Raw genomic sequence first — 25334 nt, 5'->3', positions numbered from 1 at the left:
AATACATTGACCATTGATAAATCTAATGGCCACTTGTACAATGGTGAATTAGCTGCCCATCACAGATAGTGTTTAAACTGAGGCTGAGAGAATGTAGGCCATGAATGTCCTGCAGGGAATTCCAACCCTTGAGAAGAAGTCAAACAAGATGATCTAGACATTTTTCTATAGCAACTTTATTAGTCTTCTTGCTTTTCCTATCTTTTTATTACTAAATCTTACATATTTTGATGATTTGCATAAGAAATATTCTAAAATATATATTTTCCTCTCTGAAGTATATTAAAAAAGTCTCCATATACATTCTTTATTCATTTGTCTGGTAATTTGCTTTGCATCTCAGAGCAGTAAAAAACTTAAATTACCCCATAAGTTGATTCTTTCTGGAATGGAATCCGCCTATTCTGATAGTCTCTCAAACTTGCTCTCTTCTTACCAACTCCTCTTTCTTCCACAGCAATGTACTGCTTACACTACAACAAAAATGATCTTCATCAGGGTGCATTACTGATCCCTGAAAGAATGCTGATGTTTTCCCACAGAAAAAAGTACAGACTTCTGATGGAAGCCTTTAAGGATGGGTTGAGGGGGAAAGTTGCAATGAGAGAATAGTATGAAATGAGTTTGAAATGCAATCAAAGCCAGGTCTTTCACAGTTTTTACCCCTCTGCTGTCTCCAATGCATCCTGCACCAATATATACTAGTCACCCTGGCCTCCTTTCAGATTCTTATTTTTAAAGATTTTATTTATTTATTCATAAGAGACAGAGAGAGACAGAGAGAGAGAGACAGACAGACAGAGATACAGAGACACAGAGACACAGGCAGAGGGAGAAGCAGGCTCCATGCAGGGAGCCCAAGGCGGGACTCAATCCTAGGTTTCCAGGATCATGCCCTGAGCTGAAGGCAGCCCTAAACCACTAAGCCACCCGGGCTGCCCTCCTTTCAGCTTCTTGAACATGGTAAGCTATTTCCTACACTCCTTGCACCTATGACTCTCATCCCTACTTTCATAGTACAGCTAGTTCCGTTCCTTTACATTTCAGCCTAGACCTTGTGTACTTAAAGGCTTAGCCTGATCATCTTATTCATGTCAGTCTTCTTTTCTTTTCTTTTTTTAAAAGATTTTTATTTATTTATTCATGAGAGGCACACAGAGAGAAGCAGAGATATAGGCAGAGGAGAAGCAAGCTCACCATGGGACTTGATTCCAGGACATCATGACCTGAGCCAAAGGCAGATGCTCAACTACTGTGCCACCCAGGTGCCCCTAGTCTACTTCTTTTATTCTCTATATTAGCCACTTACGTTTTTCTTATAGTCCTTAAACCTACATATAGAGATTTTATTATTTGGCACTAGTTTTTTGTTTTCCTGATATCCACTAGAATGTAAGCTTCAGGAGGGCTTGCTAAGCATAGACTAATTACTTGTAATTAAATATTTGTATTAGTATAGCTTCATAGACTAAGACTGTATTTCATAAACTAAAATTATTTTGGTAGTAAGTAAATCTTACTACCAAATAGGAGGATTATTTTTATTTTTCTTTCTATTCTTATAGTGTATTTCACTGAGGAGTTTCCCAACCTAGTTATTTCTAAGTCTAAATAAATGAAGAAAATAATATGTTGGGACTGTTAACTTGCTAGTAGCTAAAAGCAACCTTGGAGAAGAGCTAGGAAAACCCAAGTTAGTTTTGGATGCAGTGGTTCTATCTTTAAGTCAAATTCTGAGATGCACAAACTATTATTTTGTTCATATAATTTCTCTTTCATTTTCATGCTTGTTACACAACTAGAAGTGTTAAGTACAGCTGTAATGTTGGAAAAGATTTTAAGTGGATGGCCATCATTCAAAGTTAATGAAAGGACTATGTATCGTAGAGGTAATTTTTTTCTTTTTTTTTTTTCTTTTTTGGAGAGGAGACAGAGAAGGTTGAGAGGGGCAGAGAGAGATTCTTAAGCAAGCTCCCCACCCAACAGATAGCCCAATGTGGAGATCTTTCTTACAACCCTGAGAACATGACTTGAGCCAAAATCAAGAGTTTGACACTTAACTGACTGAGCCACCCAGGTGCCCCAAAGGTAATTTTAAATGTAAGCTGTTTGTCACCCTAGAAATACATATGCAGAATTCATTCATTGATCTCTCAAATTGATCCCACACAGAACATCGTAAAGGAAAACAAACTGTTTGACTACTTCAAAATAGTTGAAGAGATAGCATTTCCTAAGTAATAATATTTGACTGTGCCATAATCACAAATATAAATTAAAAAATTATGTTCTGTCTCCCTTCCTGATATTTCCCAACATTTCTTTTCCCTTCCTTTATATTCCCTTTCACTATTATTCATATTCCCCAAATGAATGAGAACATACACTGTTTGTCCTTCTCCGATTGACTTATTTCACTCAGCATAATATCCTCCAGTTCCATCCACGTTGAAGCAAATGGAGACTCCTAACTCGGGGAAAAGAACTAGGGGTGGTGGAAGGGGAGGAGGGTGGGTGTTGGAGGGGAATGGGTGACGGGCACTGAGGTGGACACTTGATGGGATGAGCACTGGGTGTTTTTCTGTATGTTGGTAAATTGAACACCAATAAAAATTAATTAAAATAAATAAATAAATAAAACTTAATATAGTTAAAAAAAATTATGATGATGGACTTATAAGAATGGAATTCAACTGTCATATAATATGCAATTCCAAATATTCAGGCTAGTAGATAATATATTCGGACAATCTATTTTGACCAATTAATATAGGACATTTACAAAATTAGAGATTTGGGGGTCACAGATTATATAGTAACTTATTAAATATGGCAGGGTAAAGTAATACTAAAAACACCTTTTATACTACCCTCTTCTCTATTTGGGCAACTATACAAGATTAGATGCTCAAAATAATTTTGGTCTTTAAAATGCTTACAGAGGAAGTATCTGCAAAAGTGATGATTTCAATATAACATTTTAATTCCATAATATAGGAATTAAATCTAAACATCCCAACTATCCTCTTGGTTCTTTTATACTGTACTACTTACTTAGGTAGTATAGAAGGAAGCCTGCGGGTAATTAAGTTAACATCTAAAGGTTGCATCTAGAGAATGGCTTCCTAGCCCTTCCTCTCTTGCTACTAGGAAGAAGAGGACAAAGTGAAAATATAAAATATGTTTTTCATCAGTGTTTAAGTCAGTGGCTTTGGTTATATAGTCTAACTTAATAACTTGGAGTTACCAAAAGTAGTAGGTTAAATGATGACATTACATCATCTATGGTAACATCAGAATAAATTACAGATTTATTAGAAGCTACAAAATCAATGCAATGAATATATAGCAACTTTAAATCAAATGGAAGAGATGCCTTGCACTTTGAAAACCCACCCTAGACTTCACCACTGCCCTCTTCCAAGTCTTGGCCATCATCATCTTTTAATTATTCTATAATAATAACCCTGTAATTCATCTCCTTACATCTTTCTTCCCTATTAATACATTTTCTACAATCACCAAAGTGATTTTTCAAGTGCAAACATCTGATTATGTTACTCCAACCAACCACCTTAAAGTTTCCAAATGGTTATGACTTGTCCTTAGGAGGAAGTCCAGTCTCTAAAATGCCCTTAAAAGTATTCCCTGATTTGACTAAGATATCTGTTATCTGTTAAAAACTAGAAGGAAGAATAAAAGCTCAAAATATGCACATTCATACAAATAATGAAATGCATGAAATGCTTCTTTGTGGATATTTAGTTATGACAGATCCTTAATCTAAATTATACAATTTATAGTATGCAATAAGGCAAACTAGCTTATTAAAATTGATATTCAAAATACTTTGTAGCTATTTGCACATTCCTAATTTAGCTCATATTGATGAATAAAAACAAAAGATTCTTAAACAACAATATAGAATTCCTTAGGAAAAAACAAAAGAATTCCTTAGAGATAGTGCATTTCTGATGAAACATTTGTGGTGTTACATTTGCCAGCTGTAAACATCTGATAGGGAATAATGTATTATGATAGCAATAAGTGTTCAAATCAGAGAGGAGTGGAGATGCAAGTCACCATAGCCAATAATTTTCTAGACTATCTCTCACATGATGTCTTAAGCTTTGTATGAATCAAATTGTGGATTACCATGTGGCATAATACAAACCTTGTGCCTAACGGGGAGGTGTATCAACATTCTGGACATATAAACTGTAATTTAAATTACCCAAATTGTTCTTATAGCTAAATTTTATTCTATGCATAAATCATAAATTAATTTAGCTAATATATGTTAAACCACTGTTATGTGCCAAAAATGTCTCCTATGTACTAGAGATTCAAAGGTTAAAGAAGTCAGACAAGAGCTTATTCCCATGGAGCTTAATAAGGATGGAGATAGACAAGGATGGAGATAGACAATAAACAGTATTAATGAATAAGATAATTTGGGCAGCCCTGGTGGCTCAGAGGTTTAGTGCCGCCTTTAGCCCAGGGTGTGATTCTGGAGACCTGGGATCGAGTCCCGTGTTGGGCTCCCTGCATGGAGCCTGCTTCTCCCTCTGCTTCTCTCTCTCTCTCTCATGAATCAATCAATCAATCAATCAATCAATCAATCAATCTTAAAAAAATTAATAACGTAATTTTGAGTAGTTATAAATATTATGAATGAATGATACAGAATTAAAATAAGGGATTTCTTAAATTGGTGGTTATATAATCTTCTCTCAGGAGGTCACATCAGCGCAGAAACAAAAATGACAGGAAGGAACCTGCCATGTCAAGATTCAGAAAATTCTAGTTGCTACTTTATATAAAATATATAAAATATATTTTAAATATATGAACTGTGCCTGACACACTGTAGACATTTAACATATATTTGTTGAATGAATAAATGAGCAAATAAATGAACAGCATAATGCTTATAAACATTAAAATCTAGCTTTATACTCCCTCCTGACTACATATTTTAGTCATGAAAATAGAAACAAAGTATTGAGTCTTTTAAATTTACAAGAAAGCCTAAAATTTGTTTGGATTCATGTGCTTCTCTCATTAGAAATAATTTAAACAGTTTGCAAATAAACTTAAGGGAATTTTAGAATGGTACTATCCACCAAACACTTGATATTTCTTAATGTTCATTGTATAGTTTCTTTGTATAGTCATGGTTAGAATAAGAAATGAATAATAGAAATTCTGCCTTAATAAGAATATTGTCCATTAGTTGGCCAAAAGGGAACTATTCTGAGTACATTTAAAATTTCTTTAAAAAGCATGTTCTGTGCCTTCTATGTGGGCTAATTCACTGGGATGTCAGAGTACAATTGTGGTGTGCTGCAGGTGGCCCCTGCCACCTCCCAACAGCTAATTGGTAATTTTTTAGGAAACATGTGAACAAGTTGTTAAAAAACACTTACTAAAGTTGAAATTATGTAAACTTAATTAATTAAAACAAAGGTAGCAAGTTCTCAAAACTCATAACTTCTTAATTATTTTACTGCATTTTAATGTTACCAATGCTCTTGAGGTTATGTCTACTGCATCTGTACAGTGGCAATATTATACATATAAAATGATATGTTACTCAGCATCTTTCCTTAGCTCCACATTTAGTGAAGTCACATGGGAAAAGTCACATGGGAAGTTTGAAATCAGACATGATGGAAATATTTACACCACAGAAATTGGCAGACTAACCCAGGGATGCTTCATATTAGGGATGATAAATGAAGAGTAAGGAAATGAAGAGAGCAAGAGTAAGCTATGTCAACTTCTTGACAGGGAAGGTCGGTTTTCAAAAGCAGTTTGCTGGATTCTTTTGTACTTTATCACCCTTGAAATAATATCCACATTTCCCTCTGACTTCCTTTTGTGGAACAGCCCTGCTAAGTGTGAAACTACTGAAACTGTGTTATCAAAGTTCAGAATGTAGAAAATGTTTTAAAATAAAAAAGATGCCATTTTCTCCCATTATAATAGTAATGGTTAAAAAGAAAGAGACTAACTTTGGAGTGGTAAGGTGGAAAATGTACTCATATACAATGATAGCAGGAGCATAATAGCTTTTTTTTAATTGGCAATATACAAGTAAAATATTTAATTATTTACATTTAACCTGCAGAAAGGTTAATTTATAAAAAATGTATTCAAAATAGTACTACTTATTATAGAGAAAACTGAAATGGTATTCTTAGATTTACAGTCTAATGCTTTTCTCTAGGTAAATTTCATACTTTTGCTTGAGAGAATATTAGGTATAATTTTAAGTGAAATTTACAAAATTTGAATGACATGGGGACTGTTCATTTAACATGATTCATAAAAGTAGGATAGGATATTACATGGTATATTCAACAGAAACAAAACCATAAAATTACATATGTGTATAAGAGAACTAGAAGAATTGTAGCTAACTTAGAATATTTGGAATATGACTGATTTTTTCTCCTTTCAAATTTTGGTAATTTCCAAATTTTCTAAAGAGACATAATAATAATGTCTAAAAAAATCAATGTAAATTAAAGTTATGTGAAAACCTATTTAGACAATTTGCAAATAAATCCACACTTAAATAGGAAAATTCTAGAATGGTACTATTCACCAAATATTTGATACTCCCTGATGTTAATTCTACAGTTTCTTTGTGAAATTATGGTCAGCCTAAAAATACTGGCATTAAAGAATTGATTATTAAATATATAACATACTCATCTATTTAGATACAAATTATAATTTTTTTCTGAATCAGTTATTCTTGTCTTTAATTTAGCATCTTAGAGTATTTCAGTCTCATAAAACTCTCAAATTAATATCAATTTTAATTCATTATAATTAAACTATATCATACAGAATGAGAAAAAAAAGTATCAAAATTTAAATGATAGAGTTCTACAAATCCCAAAAAGTCAGGAAGTCATTGCCTTAAGTATTTATTTTGGATTAACCAATGCTGTGAAAAATAAGTTTGCAGAAAAAGAACACATGTGCTGAGACACAGAGAGAGGGGTAAAGGAAGAAGCTACCATTTAGTGTCTTTCTATTTTATTATTATATTAATATGTACAGGACAAAAAAAAAGGAGTTCGAAGGGTATTAATAGTTCAGTGAATTTCCTTTTGTTATGAGAAGTCTGGATATTATTATCTAATGGTCTAGTATTATGTAAAACTATAATGCAGCATTGTGATTTTTTTTAATTGAAGTATAGTTGGCATATAATGATACAAGTGTACTACATAATGATTCAACAAGCATGTATGTTATGTACGTTTACTGTAACTATGGCTAGCATCTGTTACCTTACAATGCTATTATCTTACCTGCATTATGGTATTTTATTTTATTTATTTTATTTATTTATTTATTTATTTATTTTTATTTATGATAGTCACACAGAGAGAGAGAGAGAGAGAGAGGCAGAGACACAGGCAGAGGGAGAAGCAGGCTCCATGCACCGGGAGCCTGACGTGGGATTCGATCCCAGGTCCTCAGGATCGCACCCTGGGCCAAAGGCAGGCGCCAAACCACTGCGCCACCCAGGGATCCCCATCATGGTATTTTAATTATGCTTTGTCATCCAGATAATAATAAAAAAAGTATGAGGTATGTTGCAAAGTTACTTTTGTGATTCATAAAAGAAGAAATACCAAGTTTGAGGACACCCTTGACATTTCAAATTTACGTAGGAAAACACTGATATTGGTGTGCATATCAATCCTACCTTTTTCTTGAGAATCTTTTTTGGCCTAAAACCTTACAAATACTTAATAGAAATTCATCTTAAATGCCTGGCTTACCTGAAATTTTGACTTGAGACACTACTCCATCTCCTCCATCACTGTGTGCACGAACCTCTACAACATACTCTCCATCCCTGGGGATTGGGACTTCTATGGAGTGTTTGTGAGTTGAATACAGCTTGCCATCATGCTGGCCATCAGGTCTATAGAGTACCTGAAAAAGTACCAAAACAGGTATACTTAATAAAGTGGACTAATGAGCCAATGCCAAAAACACTAAAACTATAATGAAAATGTTTTAGACTCTTATTAATAATAAAAAAAAAAAATCCTAGAAAGCTGTGTGTAACACTAGATGGAAAATTCATGTTATTTTTAATTCACAAAAATCAATTTCACCTATTTTTTTAGGGTGATCCAAGGGGAAGTTTCTTAAGCAGCTGACTTTTTTTTTTTTTTGATAACCTAAATTAAAGAGAGGGGGTAAATGAGGTTTTTTTTCTTATGGAAGAGGTATAAAATGAGGGCTCTTTCAACATATTGAAGTCATCTTAAGACATGGTCTCATAATTTAATTTTTTTACATTATTCCTAAAGTTTAGTATTCAATAAAAATATGTGATATAGAGAATATACAGAAATAATCTTTTTCCTTTTTGTTTGTTCATTTATGGAATGTAACTCAATACAGAGTGCGCTGTGCATTAGGCAACACTCTTAAGTCATTGCCAAACAAAAATGGATTCTTTCTCCTCTTTATGCACTGATTATTTTAACAACTCTATTCCTTAAAGCAGTTATTCTACCTATCTTGCTCACTTGACGTACCAATTTTGTAGGATTCACATATTTCCTCATTTCAAAATTTAACATGGTGTTATGTCATTTGATTCTGCTGTATGGCTAGAATAAGAAAGCTGAATGGGTTTTGTTGAAACAAACATCAATCAAGTCCAAACATCAATCACTTTTTATAAGAATAAAGCCTGTGTGTGGACTAATCCTGTAACCTTTTACATACCTTATATCCTGTCACTGTTGATTCATTTGATAGCGCAACCACATGATCCCAGGTAATTATGTAGCGTGAACCAGATCTTATGGAACTGATAATTCTTGGTGGCTGGCTTGGAGCTGTGGAAAGTAATAATATGCAAGTGACAGTCACCATATCCAACTTAAGTTCTGCAAACTGCCTAGAGTCAATTATGCTAATGATGTGACAACAAAAGCTACTGAGTGCTTACTACATGCCACACACTAGGCTGCTTAGTTCTGTCCTTGGGTTCCTTTAATGTACCCATGGCCTGTGAGGTAGGTCATGTAAGTATCTTTTAGTCTCTTGTCATTGTTCTTTACTTGGGTTTCTTTTTTCACCACCTTTTATAACTGCTGTTTTTTAAGGTCATCTATCATCTCCAGTCAGTCAAATCTAATGTCATGTTTTATTCTTTTCAGACTTAATACCTTTGCAGAATTCCAGAGGGTTGACCTTCTAATCCCTTTCTGAATCTCATCCTTTTCTTAAATTCATGATTTCTTAACATTTGGTTTTCCTTCTACCTCTCTGGCTGTTCCTTTCCATTAACCATCCCATCCTGGTTCATGTCCTCTGACTAATTCAAGATGTTGACATGACCTAGGATTTGTCCCAATTGCCTCTCTCTACTTGGATGTCTAAAAGGCTTCTCAAATATAATCAGGATGGAACATTTGCCATGTACTTCCAAATCTTCCTCTCTGTGGGTTTTCCCATTTTTTGGCAAATAACACGATTGAATTCTGAGTTTCTAAATAAAAAATCCAGTACTTAGTCTCCCATTTCATCCATGCCAACATCCAAATCAACACCAAATTGTCAACTCTGTCTGCAGAAAATTTTCGACTTTTCTCTATATCCATTATCAATTAGTTCTACCATCTAAAATTTTCCCCTAATTGGCTCTTTTGACTTTACTCTTACTCCATCACCACCCATTGCCCATCCAGAAGCCAGAATAACTTTAATCACTCTCTACCTTAAAACCTTCTAATGGCTCTTATGAGACTTAGAAAAAATTCTAACTCCTAACATGACTTACAGCTATGAGGTCCTTTATATTTCAACCCCAGCATACTTCCTCTTCTCACCTCACCCTACACTCTGGGCCCACTGGTCTTTCTATACTCAAAGCATACCAAACTATTCCACTTAAGGCTTTACACTAGTTATTTTCTCTACCTGAAATAGTTTCCACCCTGCCAGTCATCACATAGTGGGCCCTTCTTATGACTTATATACTCATATATATGACTCACATGGCATCTTCTCAAAGAGGCTTTTTCTGATCACTTAATTGGAATTCAGCTTCCACCCAAGTCACCTTCAATTTTATTATGTTTATTCATTTTATTGCCCTGTCATCTGATATTTTCATACATACTTATTTTTCAGTTGTTTGTTTTTTTTTTTTTTCCATGTCCTTCCATTAAGTTGTAAATCCTATGAGAAGAAGCTCTGGATCTGGCTTGATCCCTTCTGTATCCTCCACCATTAGAACAGTGATGGGCACATAATATACTTTTGATGAATGAATAAACAGAAAAAAAAAATAAAAGGAACAAATGCCCCAGGAATGAATGCTCCTTTTACAAATTAGAAAACGGGCACTGAGGTGGACACTTGACGGGATGAGCACTGGGTGTTTTTCTGTATGTTGGTAAATTGAACACCAATAAAAATTAATTAAAAAAAAATAAAAAATAAAAAATAAAATGATGTGGAAAGGAAAAAAAAAAAGAAAACAGGTTTAAAGGTATGAGGTAATTTGTCTATTGTCACACATTTAGTAAGTGGCAAAGACAAATCTGAAACCCATATCCAACACCAAAGTCTGATATCTTACCGCCATGTTGTTACTTTTTCCCCAAGTAATTTTATAAAATTGTCAAACCCTAATTGTATTCATGTCTTTAAATTCTTGCAATACTCCCTAGAGTCTTGAACATAAATTCTCTTTTTCTATATATTCAATGTGGGTTCAAGAAGGAGATATCAAAGTGAAGCCAGAGAGGCAAGAATGACTGAAAGATCTAAGCAGGGTAGGCATTTGTTATATAAACAGTGAAAACATATGGTAATAAGAAAGCAAACAGAATGCTACAACATTTAACTTGCATTTGCACTGTGCAATAACAAAGGCTTATAAATAAAAGTAAGGAAAATAAGCAGAGTTTTAATTTTCTCATGCTATTGATGCACTCCTATAAAAACATTGTTCAAAATAATAACAGAGAGACAAATTGATTATCTAATGACACAAAATTTGAGGTGGGGGGAAGGTCTTTACAAAGAGAGCTTCTGTAATTTTGTTTCTATATAGGGACATTAAATGCAGGAAGACATTCTCCACATTTTTCCATCAGATACAATAACTAAATGTGGGATTTTTTTTTAAAATCTTGGGTGATTGTAAAGGATAAAATTGAAAACTGAATGTGCTAAGACTGCTCGAGAGTAAATTTCTCTTAAATGTACCTGCATGGTGATTACGTCAACTGGTATTTTTTGCCAGGTCTAGAATACAAATGTTGAAACTCACGTGCTTTCTTGGTGAAGGTCTCAATCATGTCACTGGGAGGTCCACACCCTGCACTATTGCAGGCCCTGACTTCCACAAAGTATTGGGTGTCGGGCAGAAGGTTCTCTAGTCTGGCTGAGTACTCTTGACTGGTGACCTGAACTCTATGGGCAGCTGCTTCTTTGTCATGGGCAGCCCAGTACCGAATCTGTAAACATTCAAATTGAGTTAGATTCTGTCAAGACTCAGACATTTCAATTGTGAAAATCCTTTTCAACTGGCTCTGATACTAATAATGCTGACTGAGTGCCATATACTCAAATCTTACTTGATGGTACTTATACTTCTGTCAGAATATGACAAGGCACATAATGTAGGTCAAAGGAAGATCTCATGACAAATCGAAGGCTCATCTCATGGCCTGAATAGTCTCACACTAACAACAAAAGAGAAAAAAAAAACCCAAATTGCATATGATTTACCTTCAAAGTATAACACTGATCTCTGGAAGCATTTCCACAATAATTTTTAACATTTGTTTTCTGTTTTATTTCTGTTTATATCATATCAAATTTGTTATGAGTCATTAATAAAACAGGAAATTTGTTTGACAAAAACAGTCATGTGGCCTAGAACATGCCAGTGTAATAACTTTCTGCTAGCTCATTTTAGAAATATATAGGCAAAATTATTTCCTTTGAACCTATATTGAGGCCAGATATCAGAATACTATGCCTTATAGCTGAATAGTTGAGGAACCTATTTATCCTTAAATAAATTTATTAAAAAAAATTTTTTAAAGATTTTATTTATTTATTCATGAGAGACACAGAGAGAGAGGCAGAGACATAAGCAGAGGGAGAAGCAGGCTCCCTGTGGGGAGCCCGATGCGGGACCCTATCCCAGGACTCCAGGATCACGCCCTGAGCCAAAGGAAGATGCTCAACCACTGAGCCACCCAGGCATTCCTACCTTTAAAAATGTCATCCATGTTATGATTAGAACTGGTCACTTTTACCAACAAATGTATCAATGACATTCTTTCTTGTCTCCTAAAGTTTAAGTAGAACTTGTGAATTATAAGTCTCATCCTTCTAATATGGCTGTTTTATTGGCCAGAAATCTATATATCTAGAATGTAAATGAAAAGGAAAGGATTGCTTATAAATATATTGGTATTTTACATATTTTAGATTCCCTGTCTATAAAGTGATGGACATTTAATTTCACAATTAACCAATTGTGAACCTAGACAATAATATCTAATATTTAAGTAATCTTGAATGATTCATTTACATAAAACAAATCATCATAAAATGGAACTAGATGGCTCCAATTCACTTAGTAACAAAGTAAGGTTTATATGTAGAATGAGCACACTTCAGAACAAAGGCTGGTTACTAAATTGCTAATTGGTTTCCTTTGGAATATTTTTATTTTGCTTACTTGTATTCATTTTTCTCACATCAATAATACTTTTCCTAATGGTTTTGATAGGATCTCCTTGGCATTCCTGTCTTCTGAGAAAAATGGGCTTAGAACCAAGGAAGTAGAATTGCAACAAATGTCTCCAGAGACAGATCTCAGTTGGTAGACAAAAGCCTTTCGAAGGAGGGGAGCTTCCTTGAGAAGGAGTGTTTCTGGGTTCTAAAAAGTGTTCAGACAGTGAGTCTGAGTCTTCTCATCTGAGAAGGAGGATGGCCTATATTTTAGTGGGCATTTGAACTAGATAATACATAGGCCACTTGTATTGCTTCACTGAAGAGCTAAGGAAATGTTAGGCACTAAAGTAGTATTAGCCACGTACCCTAAAATGTTTCATAGTATTCAAAGTCCATGAAGTTCATGCATTTCCATATGTATGTTTGTCGACTGAGATATATACCACCTTTTAAAATCCTCATTCCATTATAACAAATTTCCTATCCAGCTTAAAGAAACTTTTTAACCAGATTAATATAATAAAGGCCATTTCTAGAAGACATTATGTACTAAAATGAGGAATTAATGTGACAAAAATTTTCTACCTTCTCACTCAAATTTCCATGAGGCATTTTGGTAATACAAAATAAAAGAACAAAGCTTTTCTTAATTTACTATTTGTACCTATATCTGAAATGAGAAATGACTTTATTCATCAAATTTTAGCAGGGATTTGTGTGGTCAGTCTCCATTAAAATTCACAATAAATTAAATCAGTGACTTAGCTATGCCTTTTAACTAGGAAGCAGAAAGAATTATTGAGTGTGCCAAATAGTCCTTCACTCCTTATTTTAGACAATGAGACTTGTTTGAACTTTTCACAGTATAGTTAATCTTTATAAATGAAAGCATCTGAGACAAAATGAGTTGATTTAATAATCTCTCTTTGAAGTACATGTTTACATGTAACTTACAATGTTTTCAAAGTATACTAAAATAAATAGTAGATATATGTAATATATGGCACCATCTCTTTTTCTCTGAACTAGCCACTGGCCATGCACTTCATTTTCAAACAGATAATAAATTTGGGCTGTTACATCTTGATCATCTCACTGAGTTTCTCAATGTGGTGAAGCACTGACAATAATCTATGAGAAAATAGCTTGGAGTGAGGGTGCAACCCGTTAGTCATAGAGCAGAACACATGTGTTGCTTTTGATTAATCACCAAGGAGACCAAAAGAGAGCCTGGATGAATTAGTGGAAATGGATTATCATGACTAAAAATACATACACACATACACGTTGCAGGTCCTGCTTTATGGATAGTAAACCATACATTCATCTTCATATGCTACAGTAACATACAATGTATCTATTTCTATTTAATGCTGTGACATTTTATAATTTTCACTCTTTCTCTACTATTTCTAAAATCCCCACAGCATCCTTTGTCTATTGTAAATCTATCATAGTGTTTATTAAACAATTATGAGACTGACTCATGACTTGTCTTTCTCTACTCCTATTAGATTAAAAATTCTTTGAAGACAGGTATTTATTATTTATTTTTGACACTGTGTGCATAGGACTGCATTTGATGTATGGTACTTTTTTACTCATTGAACAAATAGCTATCAGGTACCATTTTGTACCAGTTACTGTGCTGGGTGCTGGGAATGCAGTGAAGACCCAAGCTGACATTAGTTATCATAGATCTCATTAAGAAAATAAAGGAAGAAATCAAAATGTTTAAGTTCACATAAAATCACATATCTTTGACAGAGAGATCGAAGTATATTATTTTGCCCCAAGAAAAGGCACTCTTTACAAAAGTATTAGGAAGCTAAAAGGAAAACCTTTAGCAAAGAATATCATACTTTTCATAAATTTGTGTGCTATGCTAAGACTACTTTTGTACAAAGATAACATAGCTATACTCTTCCCAGGAAAATTTAAGAAATTTGCAGAAAAAGTGGCTCTTTTAACCTCACTTTCTCCAAAGGGGATTAGAATAAAGAAATGGATATTACAATTATGGAAATGCCTAAAGATGTTTAGCACTTCTGAAAATTAGGATTGCCCCATTTTATTATTTTCTACTTTGATAAACTTTTGTATCAGATTTCTAAGTTCTGTCCTTTCAATTCTGAGTTTTCTGAGAAAAAAAAATCATGTGACAAGTTAATATTCTTTGGTTAAGCGTTTAATATAGCATTTAGGAAAAAATTAATATGATTATATAATTGAAAAAATGAGACTCTGACACAAAATATCTCTATCTCTAGAAATATATAATAACTATACTATCCAAGTATCAGACTGCTTAGATTATTAGTATATTCTATGTGAAAGGAATAGCAGTAATAGAAATCATTCAAATCTGTATTCTTATAACTTTGGGGAACTATTTAAAATTATTTTATTTCAGCCACTGGTGCAGGGACCAACCAATTCTCTGTAGGCTTCAATTAACTTCTTGTAAGTACAACCAGTTAGCATTTCACTTGTGCTAGTGCTACGTACGAGCTCTCACTCCCAGTCTCAGGTTGATGTTGATATTGCAAGTGAAACTTATCCCTCAGTCCATGTAAGTGAGAGGGGAGGTGATGCTCAGGGGGCCACCTTCACCAGTGGGGAACAAGAGGAATGCTCCACCTCCCCTTTCCTCCCAGGAAGGGCAGTTCTGAGCCACATTCTAAAGGTCCTCAAAGATCCCACACAATACAGTGCGGGCTGCCCACAGGTTTTGCCAAAAAGATAAAGCATCTTCCTATCTGAGCTTCCCCTTTCCCTGTCCATTCCCCTTTTTCCTCATCCTTGTTTCCTGGAATCATATTAAAACAAACAAACAAACAACAGCAAAAATAAAACACTACGTTTCCCACACCTGTGTGTCAGACTCTGCTTTGAGCAGATCCAGATAAATATAGATGCCTTCGTCAAAATAAGAAAATGAAGCACTTCCTAAGTATTAGTTTATGCTCACCATAATAAATGAACCTTTAACAAAATTTAAGTAGATTACTTAGGATTGAAAATTTTTTAAGATAAAGATGCCTGGGTGGCTCAGTGGTTGAGCATCTGCCTTTGGCTCAGGGCCTGATTCCGGTCCAGGGATCGAGTCCCACATCAGGCTCCTTGTGAAAGCCTGCTTCCCCCTCTGTCTCTGCCTCTCTCTGTGTCTCTCATAAATAAATTTATAAGATCTTAAAAAAAAAACATTTTAAGATAATTGTGAAATCAATCATCTGCATTAATCTCTGATTCAGCTGCTAAGAGTTTTTGCATTTGTTATTCCTGATAGCATATTTTGCTTGCTTTCATTAAGTGAAGTGAATGTTTTTACCTGCTGGGTGAGCACTTCTTACATTCTTCTAGTTCACCTATGCTGCAGGAAAACTTAATGGTATTAAGGTTAGAAGTGGGGAGCTCTTTAACTAGGCAAGAGGAAAAAATGAGTAAAACTTAAACACTCTACTGAGATGTACTTTAAAACCACAAGGGAAGAGATTATTTTTAAACTCAATTGCCTACAGTTCTCACTTGAAATATCAGGAAATTAACCTTGAGATGGGGTCAATCACATAGGAGCTAGGCTTCTCCAGTTTTTTATTTTATTTTCTTAATGTGTTACTTTTTTTCTCTGTTTCTTTATAACTTAGACTCTGAGTACCTTTTTATAGGAAGTGCACTGGGATATTAGTTTTCTCAACCATCTATCTTGTTAAACTGCTGGCTTCTCCCATCATATTTTAAAATAGAAACAATAACCACATTATACTCAGTCGAGGAACCCCTCATACCTCCATACAGGGGAATTTTCTTACAGGAGGATAAATGTTACAGATATTCTCTTTTAAGCTTTTATGCTTGTCTCTTTGATATTCAAGGTTCTGTGTCAAAGACTCAAAAGGTTTTTAAGAAAGAACAAATGGAAACAATAATCTTGTAATTTATTTCCAATATTTTTAATTTATTTGGAAAGACAAGACCTAGGTTCAAATCTGGTTATGCCAATAATTACCCAGACATATGTTTCTAAATTTCAAATTCTTCATCTTTACAACAGGGATAATAATAGTATCTATTCCCTAGGATCATGTGGATTCAATACAATAAGCTTAACTGTTTAGCATAGCAAGGGCTCAACAAATGCTTTCATTCTTTTTTTTTTTATTTTTTTATTTATGATAGTCACAGAGAGAGAGAGAGAGAGAGAGAGAGAGAGGCAGAGACACAGGCAGAGGAAGAAGCAGGCTCCATGCACCGGGAGCCTGATGTGGGATTCGATCCGGGGTCTCCAGGATCGCGCCCTGGGCCAAAGGCAGGCGCTAAACCGTTGCGCCACCCAGGGATCCCGCTTTCATTCTTATATTTAATATTATTATCATTTTCATCACTGATATCATCATCATCATTGTCTTCAACTATTCAATGACATAGAACAAGGAAAAGCATTAAATGCTTTCATTTCATTCCACACAACAGTCCTATGAGGGATGATTACTTTCTCAGCTTTCCAGGTGAAAAAAACAACACTCAGAAATTACAAATAAAATTTGTACCAAATTTCAAATAAATTTTGTACCAAATTTCTCAGAGCAGATCAATCTGGGTCTGCTTGGCAACAGAGCTGACAATTTTCTACTTACTATGGAGTTGCAAAAAGTCAGATATCTGTGAAATTAAATTCCTCAATGGCATACATTTTTTTCCTTGAAAATTATCATTTGAGAAAATATGATCTGCTAAAAATTTTTTGCTATTTAATTGAAAATTCTTAATTGATGTTTACTTCCAATGAAGAAAGCTTATTTTCTGATTATTATCATTGCTTCCTGCCTCATATTTTCTTTGTTCTCTGCTTGTTAGAAATTATAAAATAGTCAATACATAATTCTTAGGCAAAGACAATGTTTTTTAAAAAGCAGAATATAATTAGCAATTTAATTTGTGAGTGAGTTATGTATTAAACAATCCTTTCTTCGAGGCACCTGGGTGGTTCAGTTGGTTAAATGTCTGCCTTTGGCTCATGATGCTGGAGTCCTGGGATTAAGCCCACATCAGGCTTCCTGCTCAGTGGGGAGTCTGCTTGTCCCTCCTCCTCCCACTCCTGCTCTCTCTCTCTCTCTCCCTCTCTCTCTTTCTCTCTCCCTTTCTCTGTCTCTCAAATAAATAAAATCTTTTAAAAAGTAAGTAACTAATCTTTTAAGAAAAAATGCTCTGGTCCAAAACATGACTTTCAAGTTCCAAATACTGGTATCTTCTCCCGTGAAACCTTAAATTTATTACAGGGGTTTGTAACAGCTAGTGAATTTCTCTATTTTTCCCATTCCTTTTATAATAGCGGTAAATGTAATTGTCAATTTAATAATTTATGAATATTGGGTCTTCCCAGTTTACTTCTACCATTTCACTCTTTTTGTAATAACTTCAGCTCAACCCTTGCAAAGCTTATCTGAAGACACTTTGAGATGCATCAAAATCGTAACCTGCAGTACAAAAAAAAAAAAAAAAAGAGAGGAGATGTAGAGCTTCCTGATATTTTACATATATTTTTTTTGATATTTTACATATTTAAAACTTAAAGCTTGGGTTGGTTTTGTGGTTACTCCTTAGAAACATGGCTTTGAAAAAGCCAGACTGTAACACATGATTTGATCATACTTCAGTATCACTATCAGCGCTCAGTGAGTGTCTGTTTAGTGTTTACTCTGAGCTCAGCACTGTTCTTGGCACTGAGAGAGCAAAGCAGACAAAATCCTACCCTCAAGGAGTTAATATTTCATGGAAAGATGAAGAAGGGAGAACACAAGAATTGAGAGGGCTAGCTGACTGGGTGGGCAGCTCACTGCCTGTAGCTTCCGAAGGTCATTCACTGTCCATTCACTGTCTAAAACAGAGAGGAGTCTGTGGTTTGGCATAAAGCCCTGAACTGTGAATCAGAAAAGCTGAGTTTTACATATTGCTTTGACACTTAATTTGTGCTGAAGCAAGTCATTGAACCTTGGCATCCATTTGATCATCTGCAAAGATAGGATATTTTCACTCTTTGTGCTTAAAAATATGAGATGATTTCACTTTTCCTGCACAATCATGGCTAAATTTTGCTAATCTTGTATTAGAGACCCCATTCCAGCTTCAATTTTCCAGGTCTTTTTCCCTTTAATACAAATCCTCCCCTTTCTATCTGGCTATTTCTGCTGGTCTTTAAAGACCCAAATCAAAGGAAGTTTTCTTTGTGATATTTTCAAAGTTACCAATTTTCTACCTTCACAGATCACATTATGAGACATATATTTGGCATATGTTATGGGTATTTCCTTTATAGAGATTTTTAGAACTAGAACTACTGAGACAAATAGAATAAACATTTTAAGGATGCTTTTATAAATTACCAAAATGATTTCCAGAAAAACTTAAAATATACCAGAATTTTATGAGAATGTCTCAAAAGATTTTGCTTAACCATGAGTGTTATCACCTTAGTTTTTATTTTGGCTCACTATGAATGCACAGGATTCTACATCTCTCCTGGATAAGTCAGTTAGGAACCTGTGCCTTATTTTTAGGAATTAGCTTACAAATGCCCAACATATTAAACATAGAGATTACAGTGTTAGTTGCCACATAAATCAATGGCCACAGAACATTGAAAGATGGAACGTATTTGAAAACTGATGCTAATACATTTATGAATAAATGTTTATAGTTTTATAAAAATTGAACTCACCTGATAGCTTTCCACTATTTTTTCTACAACATGCTCCCAATGAACAGATATCTCAGAAGATGATAAGACTTTTACACCTACTTCTGTTGGGGCTTCACTGGGAGCTGAAATTTGATGAGAACATTATATTCTTATATAAGATCCTTATATAACAAAATTCAAATAGCACCATTTGCTGAATAAATGGATTAAAACTATATTTTAATATTTTCAAGTAGTTTTTATATTTGTAAAATAAGGTAAGTCCAATAATTTCACTATCTTTTTCTCTAGCTCTACTAATACTACTTTATTTCATGGTCATCAATGATAGATACACACACATAGTCATCTACAAGAATGTTAATACAGACTTTTACATACATAAAATACACATATACAGACACACTTTTAAAAAATATGGAAAGCTTTGTGGATTTTTCTAATATCATTGAGCAAGAACTGTACTAATTTTTTGGTTTTTTTTTTTTTTTTTTTGCATTTCTCCCAATTAATCTGCTTAAGAAAGCCCATGGATGCAGATTAAATTATTACATTTAGTTTATCAACTCTACATTATAAAAAAACAGGAAATTTGGTATTTATTATAAAACATTGTTCATTACAATTAATTTTCAATTTCCTCAGACTTTTTATTTACAGGAGCTAAAGATACGTAGAGATGCTATTTTTTTTAATTTTTTTTTTTTTTAAGATCCTTTGAAACAAGTTGTGACACCCACTGCTTCTTAGGCTCAGGAAAGCTTTTATAAGTCTAATCATCCAACTGGGCATCAAGTCAAGTATGTATCAAAAAGGCCTCTGTTCAGTGAAAAAAAAGTAATTTACATCCCTTATGAAAATTACACAAAGAAACTAAGGAAATCTTTAAGAAAGAATGATCAATTTTTATTGTCTTTTATTAACAAGCCATAATCCTCTTTTATGTTAAAAATGTCCTGGACATGAACACTGTTGCTTTTCTAAATCAAGGTAAATATGTAGCACTATGATAGACTTCTTAGCAATAAAAGCAAAGATGAACACTTATACAAGTTTCAGCACATGCAGGTTTTATGAGACTCATGAAACATTTAGGAAAGAAATATAATTAAATGCAGATGGCCATGACTAAAGAGATGACAAGCATGGCCTTTTGCCTGACTACTTTAGCATCAAATAAAACCAATAAAAAATTGACATTGGGTGAGAAGGTAACTTGTAAAATGCTTTTTACTTTCATTTCCCCTGTGAGATATACTCATATTGTTCAAACGGGTAACACTGAGTCAAGTTATCATATTTCTGCTGAATCAGAGCAAGCCCAGAGAATGTTAAGATTTATTACTCAGGACTAAAAAGTCTTGAATTGATTATAAACTTAAATAATTCCTATTTTTCTTCTTTATATGTATTTAGTTGAGTTAACTAACTTAAAAAGTGTGTGTGTGTATTTACACACATATATATTAAAATATATGTATATATATGGTTGCCTTACATATAAACACACACACATATGAATATATATGTGGTTGCCTTTCACGTTTGTGTTGTAAGATCATGGAATGACTTTTTAACAAATATGAAAGTTAATAACTATATGACTGAACAGCATATGTGAGTTCTATGGGGTAACTAAATGTTTATTTTGTAGTAAAAATAGTAAAAATTGGGTAAGTGAATAGAGTGTTTTTCCTCTAAGAGATCAGAGGAGTATCTCCTACAGATTTAAGTCCTCACACTCTTCCATTTGTGCTTTTTATACATGTGCAAAGAGAACTTGGCCAAGGATAAATGTGTTAGGTCAGAAGGCAATGAAATCCTTATTTGCTTTTCTAGCCAATAATATTTACAGAGTGCCCAGGAGATGGATATATAATAAGTAGATCTTTAAAAAAAATAAAGAGGTCTTATGTTTCTTTAAATAGGAAAATCATAATAAAAAAACAGTGTCTTAAATAGGAAATCCCAGAAATCAATACCATTATGTATAATCTAAAACTATAAATTATTTAGCATAGACCTATAGAGTCCTTTAGGACCATGCTCAGATCAGTTAGAGTTTCTAGAAAAACAAAGAGGGCTAGTATCTATATATTTATCCTCTTAAATAGTCTTCCAAGTCTTCCAAGTCTTTCCTTTTCCAAGAAAAAAATTCTACTGCCTTTCTGACTCCATTTTCATAGAATTATGCTTAGATTCCCTTTAATAAAATTTCAGTGCTCTATTGTAATGACAAAAAACTAACATAAATGTTATAATTACACACTTTTAGGGTTAAAAGGGGGAACTTTTGCTCCCCCCAAAAAGTGTAAGTTAAGTAATTTATAAGCAGTAAATGTTGTGAATGCACACACATATTGAGGTTCCCATCATGTATGGAGAATTTCTGACTTTAAAATTAGAACCAAGAGGCCAGGAACAGGAGTCTACAACTATTTTAGTGGAGATTTCCTAACTTTCATGGACATGATCTCAAGGATGAAAGAGGTTTGGGAGGCATTCTTGTCTTTACTTGGTTAGAGTGACATTTTAATTTGGATCCAAATAATACTCATTTACTAAATGCTTAGTATTATGAAAAGGTCTTAGTTCATAAAGGCAGCCCACAAATGCCTGCCAGAGGCTTCAGCTTCTCCCCTCCCTCATCCTATTGGTAAGGTCTTTCTTTCACCTACCATCTTGTGCTGAATTAATGACTGCTGTGAGGCTGTACGGTCCATCTCCTTTGTTGTTGAAGGCCTTTACTTTGACTTGAAATGCAGTAGATGGGCGCATGGTCTCGTCTTTGTGGACATAGCGGCCGGTATCTGGATTAGTAACTGTAACTTTTTTCCATTCTTCCCCATCAAATGGCTTAAATGCCACTATGTAACCAAAATTGTTGCCGTAGTGGTATTCTCTTGACAAAGGCTACACAGAAATTGAAATATTGAATAGGTTTAAGCAATACATTAGTTAATAAGGGGGAATGTCAATGCAAATAATAGTAACTGTACATAGGGAAGCATGTTCTTTGTAAAAATGTACTTAAGAAAATATGTTCATCAGTTAGTACTGCCTGAAAATGCCAGGGCAAAAACATGTTCAAACAAGTAATGACTTCACTTACCAAGGATGCTCTTCCTGTAATATCTCAAGGGGGGCTTCCTCTCTGGGCATTTTACATTCAATTCCTTCACCCTACAATGCTCTTCCATACAACAGAAGGCCCCTTCCCTCATTTTCTTGAGGTAAAAATCACTCAGTTGTGGTCTTCCCAGTCACAGAATATGCCATTTCAAGACTCTTTCCATAATACCTCATATCCCACATTCCTGCTTTATTTTCTTCTCTTTAACAGTCCCACGATCCATGCTTTATGACTTATTTATCCACTTCATTGTTTCTCTCAACTACTAAAATATAAGTTTTATGAGGGGAAGGGTTTCTGGGACTTTCATTTACCTTTACTCCTAGAACCTAGAAAGCCTCTAGCAATATTTAATGAATGAGTTAGTTACTTTCTTTAGAGTTGAAAGGTAATGTTAAGGGAGTTATACAAGACTAAAATATCTGTCTTGTAACCAGACAATGGAGACTGGTTGGAAGAAAAAAGAGAGAAGGTGAAGGAAGAAATGATACTGCCCTCATCTGTAGGAGACTGGCTTTGGGCCCTTATCTGACACAATAGTAAAAAAAGTGCTCTGTTTGGCATTATTTTCTGACTCTTATTATTTTACATGTCAACTGCCCAATAAAGAAGTTCATGTCAGCCTTAACAATCCATATTTATAAGTGATGGTAAAAGTAGTTCCAGTAAGTACTCATTTAGTCTTATTTAGTCAGTAAGAAAATATGTAAATTGTATATTTATTTTTTTCACCAGAAAAATCAAAGTTATCTTGAGAAAAAACCTTGAAGTAAACATACCATAGTTGTTTGAATATACTTACATCAAACATGATGGTATAGAAAAGTACATCTTGAAACATGATCCCACGGATGCACAAATTGTTATTTTTTTCATTATTAGAAAATATAGCCTAATGTTTCTATAGTAAACATTTTCCTTCTTGATAGTTACCTACCTACCTTTTTGCAAATTAGAGTATACCAGACTCAGCTATAGAGATTTCAAATCTCAATGCAACTGGAAAAAATTTCCAAATTAAAAAAATCCCTTAATAAAACTAGGGAAAAAAAATAATGATTTTCAAGTTATATTCCCGGAGACTTGATTTATAATTTTTAGAATAGGATTTCTCATTACGAATTTTCGATAAGCCCCTCATCTTATTCTGAAACTGATAACCCACCAAGTTAAGAAAAAAATCAAGTCACATATAAAAAGAGTAAAATATTCTAATTTTCCTAATATCTGCCCTTATATGTATTACATTGATATAGAAATGCACTTTGGGTCATAAAACATTAAAATATTATGGATGCCTCAATAACAAGTCTTTTGGGTAACTTCTGAGATTGACTTATCATAATAGATTACACTAGTGATCAAAGTCACAATTCTGAATGCAAATTCCAATTTAAAAACAGGTGCTGAGGGGCACTGATGGCTCAGTCAGTTAAGTAACTGCCCTTGGCTCAGGTCATGATCCTGGAGTCCTGGGAAGAAGGTCCATGTCAGGCTTTCTACTCAGCTAGAGTCTGTTTGTCCCTCTCTCCCTCTCTCTGTCCCTCCCCATGTTCTCTCTCTCTCAAATAAATAAAATCTTTTAAAAAATAAAATAAAAACATGTGCTGAGGGGCATGAGCGGCACTTGGGTGGTTCAGTTGGTTGAGCACCCAACTCTTGACTTCAGTTCAGGTCATGATCTCAGGTCATGAGGTTTAGCCCTGCTTATGAGTCTCTCTCCCCCTTTGCTCCTTTGCCCTTCTCCCCTCTTGCATACATACACACATGCTTTCTCAAAATAAATAAATAATAAGAATACAAAAACAAGCACTGATACAAGTTTTTTAGCTAAGTCTTTGGGTATTGAATGTCCAGAGAAAATGTTATAAATTAAAATTGGGTTGCCACATCACAGTGGGTTCAAAAATATCTGCAGTCAAATAGTTGATGGTTTGCTTAATCTTTTAGGCATTCATTATCTATTTTTGGATAGGAACTGTACACGAAGCCATAGCAAGCCAGGTAAAGGATCTGACTTGCGTCAGAGAAAAAAAAAATAATTTTAGTAATTTATTCTTGTTTGTGCTATTGAGCACTGATTTTTTTCTCTTTTTTTTTCTTAAAGTAAAGTTACATTTTGGATAAAGGATTGTGAAATGCACAATTTCCATAGAAGAAAAGTCATCATGAGTTTGTCAGATACTCAGAAGTAGATGTCTATTCAAAGTGCAGGTTAGATAAGCTTGCAGCTAAAATTTGTCTTTCAAAATTCAATTACAGATGTAATGAAAGTATGTTGGAATGAAAGTTAACATCTTATTCCATGCAAATAAAAATAACAAAACCTCAAGGAGTCTTGCAAAAATAAAATTACATGCAAAATAATATTAAGTTTAAAAATGCAGTATACAAAGATGGCAGAAGAGTAAGGGTCCTCAACTCACCTGGTCCCCCCAATGTACCTAGATAACTTTCAAACCATACTGAACACCTACAAATTCAACCTGTGATTTAAAGAGAGAACAGCCAGAATGCCACAAAGAAAATGTTTTTTGCTTCTAGCAAGGTCTCTGACTTTGTCAGAATCATTTAGGGTGAAATTTACTTAGGATGTGGTTGATATTCTTGACTCAGCCCACTCATACAGCCACTCTTCACTGAGCAAAAAGACTACAAGTAAAAACTCACCACAAAAGAAAGAATCAGAAATAGTACGCTCTGACAGAGTTACAGAATTTAGATAACAATTCTATGTCAGAAATCCAA

At 34.1% G+C, this 25334-nt stretch overlaps 1 protein-coding gene across 3 annotated transcripts in view; it reads right to left on the bottom strand.

Moving 5' to 3' along the window:
• The window catches only part of CNTN1 (contactin 1), a 348668-nt gene that overhangs the window by 26493 nt on the left and 296841 nt on the right, over positions 1-25334 (bottom strand). For all 3 annotated transcript variants that reach the window (XM_041736678.1, XM_041736680.1, XM_041736679.1), the window contains 5 exons: positions 22132-22366; positions 19472-19575; positions 11333-11519; positions 8773-8885; positions 7809-7965 (listed from right to left, as the gene is read on the bottom strand). In XM_041736678.1, the coding sequence (XP_041592612.1) occupies positions 7809-7965; positions 8773-8885; positions 11333-11519; positions 19472-19575; positions 22132-22366 (796 nt within the window). The remainder of the gene's footprint in view (positions 1-7808; positions 7966-8772; positions 8886-11332; positions 11520-19471; positions 19576-22131; positions 22367-25334) is intronic.

This window comes from Vulpes lagopus, chromosome 21 (assembly GCF_018345385.1).
Source record: "Vulpes lagopus strain Blue_001 chromosome 21, ASM1834538v1, whole genome shotgun sequence".
Lineage (NCBI taxonomy): Eukaryota > Metazoa > Chordata > Mammalia > Carnivora > Canidae > Vulpes > Vulpes lagopus.
This window is presented reverse-complemented; position numbering and strand designations above follow the sequence as displayed.